Raw genomic sequence first — 4220 nt, 5'->3', positions numbered from 1 at the left:
TTTTGAATTCCAATAATTATCGTACAAATTATACATAGAGAGGTCTTCAAAAAGCTTATCCGAAAATTGAACAGGTCTCTGAGCATTTCAGGCGAATTGCCATCACTAGGGAACAAGCCTAATGTAGAGGCAAGCCAAGCCTGATGATGCCTACCTGCCGTACTTCCCTTCTATATTCCAACATGAAATAATAAACTACCGTAAGCAAGTTTCATTTTCAAAAGCAATCATGGTACGGATCCCTAAGGTTATTGGTCTTTTCTTTGAAAATTAGCCTTTGATTTCTAGAAACATTGAAAGTTTGAAACTTTAGCCATAATTCATGCTTAATGTGTCAAACGAGTTGTGGAATTAGAATACTTGATAATATTAGGTTAGGTTTCTAGCTTTTTCCAATTTGTAGGCTCCATTAGGAATAAATCATAGAAAAGGATTCAACTGAATTGCCATTCAATTATACTTAATTTTTATATTTTTAAAAATAACTTTTTTTAAGTTAAAAAAGTTTAAATTTTTTCATCTAACCGAAAAAGAAATTAATTGCATTAAATTCTTGTATAAGTTAATACTTTTCCTCCGCCCACAACTTTTCAGTTGGTGATAAAACTAAGCTTAGAAAACATTTAGAAACTAATCAGTTTCAAAATTCATTCTCATACATCTGCAGAGGCTCATGTATATATGGATGTTGAAAATGATAACAAGATTAAGCAGAGCTTTTTTTTTTATAACTTCAGAAAGACCAGGAGAAATTCCTCTTCTTGGATCATTAACAAAACATTGCAAGATAACTGAAAAACTTTACATAAAATTAATGTTCTATAGACGTGATGCTACTCAACCGAATAGCCCCATAAAATTGATGAATTTGTAAACATGAATATGACACCCTTTCTCATTCCACTACCATATATACTGAAATAAAAGAGAGAAAAAAAAGTATCACATGAAAGATCGCATCCGAGGCCTCGACAAAGACTGCCCTCCATCGACAAATATAGTTGTCCCAGTCATGTAGAGTGAGCCATCACTTATTAAATAAATGACAGTTGATGCTAGATCATTTCTAGCATCAAGCCATCTCTGGAGCGGCGCTACCTCTGTGACCAACTTCTCTGCTCTCTCCTTCCCCACTGCTAAGGGATATTCATCTTGTAGGTGCAAACCCCGTGCAATTGCGTTCACCCTGATTTTGTATTTACCAATTTCCATAGCCGAATGCTGAAAACAATAATCAGAGATGAAGGCATTAATAACTTCCATCCTCAAAAACAGGAATTATGACCAGATTTTATTATGTCTCAGTGGAAAGATAACCAGGACTTGTATCGGAAAAAAAAAAATACACCCACAAGGAACTCCTCAAGATAACCTTTTTTTACCACAACAGGATAATACAGAGCAGCAGTGATATAAAAGCAGAAAATCTAAACTCCAACCCATTGGCTCAAGAATGAATTCAAGCAATTCCCACAAAGCAAATATTGGAAGAAAAAATGCTTCACATATGACCTAAGCAATCCTTTCCTCACAAGGTGCCTTTTGGAGTGGAATTAGGATCTGTTCATTTTATCAACATGGTATCAAAGCCAACCTAATCTAAATGTTGAGCCGCTCGCAGATGTCCAATCCTGCAAAACTTCAAGCTCCAAATGTCTAGTCCTAGATGTGAGGGAGTGTGTTAAGTCCCACATTTGGGTATTGAGGGAAAAATGTTTCATATATGTTTCACAACAAATGCATGCACACAAATGAAAATACAAAGAAATATGAGGACTATGAGCACATTCACTTACTCTAACTAATTGCTGGATTCCAGCTGAACATGAACCATAAGCAGCAGCACCTGGATAAATTCCTCTCTCAGCACCGATTATTGAGGTCACAAAGACAATTGAACCTCCCAACTTATTGTCACGCATTCTTCTTCCAACTGCCTTTAGTAGGAACCATGGAGCCATAAAGTTTATTTTCACTATCTTTTTGAACTCATCTTCAACTAATTCTAAAGGGTTCTGCATCTTTCCTGTTTCACATAGTCAGAATTCATAAATTTGTTGTCTTGCTGTCAAGTTCTGCACTGCATCAATCTATGCATAGTAAATTGATAAAGATAAAGATTTAATTGGAAACATGATATGAAGGGTGGAAATTATGTGCTTAACATTAGTTGTTTAAATTTACATTCCTCACGTAATCTACAAGAAAAAAAAAAACCAGAGTTTACTACTAAAATATGAAGAGAGGGAAATTATTGGTCAATGATTTCACATAATCCACATGAAGTGATAGTGAATGCCATTACTATCACCGTGCAACATGGCCATTCTAATTCTATAATTTTTCAGTATGATGGATGCCAAATTCACTAATTACATGAGTTCTATGCACGTCTGCTTCAATGAGCAAGTAAAAAAACTGATATCTACTTTCCAATTCAAATGGTAAAAATTAAATAACACATCAAAAAGGCAACTGAAATCCAAACATAGTAGTGTCTGTTCTCTTTGGACTTTGCAGTTGGTTCCAAATCATTGAATAAACATAAAATATTTTAAATAATTATGAAAACAGAATGGGAAATTTTGTTATACTTCGTTTCTTGTCATACACAATTTGGAACCTTAATTTTCGTTTTCCCAAACTTTTAAAATAATCCTTCATTTTGCATCTCGTCCCTATAATTTTTTCTCTTTTTCCTTGCATACTTGGACCAAATAAGTGGAAATACTCTACCCTCTTTTTCCTTCAAGTTTCTTACCAAGTATAGTTCAAGTACCCACCTTGACTTTCCTTCCCCAACCCACCAAGTCTTCTGTTCCCTTCTACAAAAGATTGGGAATTTTTCAACCTTTCCGTGTATGGCAGCAATAGTGTTTTACCTTGTAAGTTCCAAATTCTATTCTATTAGTCTGTTGTCCATCGACCAATTAACTATCCATATTGGATGACCTGACTTTTTAATTGTCTCTCCCTTCTTTACTTTCGTTATTAAAAAATTAATAGTCCAAAGAGGAAAAAAAGGTTACAGATAATACCTTCATAGTCGTAGCAATGTACAAAAGCATCCAAATTCCCCAAAATCCTGCATGCCTCACACACTGCGTCATCAAAAGCTCCCTCCCTCTCCTCCTCCATATCCATTCCTACAATCTCCACAGGCACAATACCCCTTACTGTTCCTGCTATCTTCTCGCTGATACTTTTTAGACAGTTCTCGTTTCCCATCAAGACCAACCTAATAATCATTTTCCAATTAATTGATCTTATAATAAACATCCAAGAAAAAAAAATCATATCATCATTATATGAGAAAGATTCCTTAAAAACATATTATATGAGAAAGATTCCTTAAAAACATACGATTTTAAGCCCTTTCTTTCCATGCAACCAGTGAAAAATCAATAACCCAGAAAATTTTTAGATTCGAACATTCATTTTATCAGTTCTTTTTCTTCCCTTTCCTTCTCTTTCTCATTATCAAAACACACAAAGGAAACTTTAAAATCAATGGCAGAAGGTTAACCTGCATCCTCGCTTGGCTAAATGGAAAGCAATATTCTGAGAAATCTCGTCCCCATTAGAGGTAAGCAACACCCTTTTTACCGGATTTTCCATTCTCTAAACCAAGCCTGAAGAAATCAAACCAAAAACAATAACAAAAATAAATAAATAAATAAACAGAAGAAAAACATAACTACACACAATAAATAAGAGAAGAGGATAAAAAATAAAAAAATAAAAAAACAACAATAACAGGAACCCAGAACGCAGAAGAAGAGTCAGGCGCACCTAAGGAGATAAAGACGGAAACTGAGAGTGAAGAAGGAAAGAGCAAGTGAGATATGTTTGGAATTTCCTCGCTGTTGTCGACTTGTTTTTATAGTGAAAACACAAGTAAGAAATCGTCAACAAATTATAAAAATAAATAAATAAATAAATAAAAAAGCAGACAAACTGTTGTGTACATAACTCAGGTTCACACTTTACGCTGCCCAACAAATACCTACCAAGCAAGCACCAATCACATGCGGCTCTTGCCTAGTAATTTAATGTCCCCATTAATACTTTGTTTGGGATCTTTGGAGGTAAAATAAAGAGGGAAAATAAAAATAATATAAAAATTATTTTTTTTTGTTTGAATATTAAGAAAGAAAATAATGAAGAAAAATAAGTTTTTAAATAGTAAAATATTCACTTTATTTTTTTTATTTAAAATT

General features: G+C 33.8%; 1 protein-coding gene across 1 annotated transcript; it reads right to left on the bottom strand.

Annotated features, from left to right (window-relative positions):
• Positions 1-695: 695 nt before the first annotated feature.
• Positions 696-3908, bottom strand: LOC110652689 (uncharacterized). The gene is made up of 5 exons (XM_021808305.2): positions 3793-3908; positions 3527-3632; positions 3039-3238; positions 1797-2026; positions 696-1221 (listed from the first exon to the last, which is right to left on the bottom strand). Exons 2-5 carry the CDS (start codon positions 3616-3618, stop codon positions 943-945), a joined length of 801 nt encoding a protein of 266 aa, XP_021663997.1. The 5' UTR covers positions 3619-3632; positions 3793-3908; the 3' UTR covers positions 696-942.
• Between the last annotated feature and the right edge of the window lie 312 nt (positions 3909-4220).

Source organism: Hevea brasiliensis, chromosome 15 (assembly GCF_030052815.1).
Source record: "Hevea brasiliensis isolate MT/VB/25A 57/8 chromosome 15, ASM3005281v1, whole genome shotgun sequence".
NCBI classification, from domain to species: domain Eukaryota; kingdom Viridiplantae; phylum Streptophyta; class Magnoliopsida; order Malpighiales; family Euphorbiaceae; genus Hevea; species Hevea brasiliensis.
Note: the sequence above shows the minus strand (reverse complement) of the source record. Positions and strands in the feature narration are given on the sequence as shown.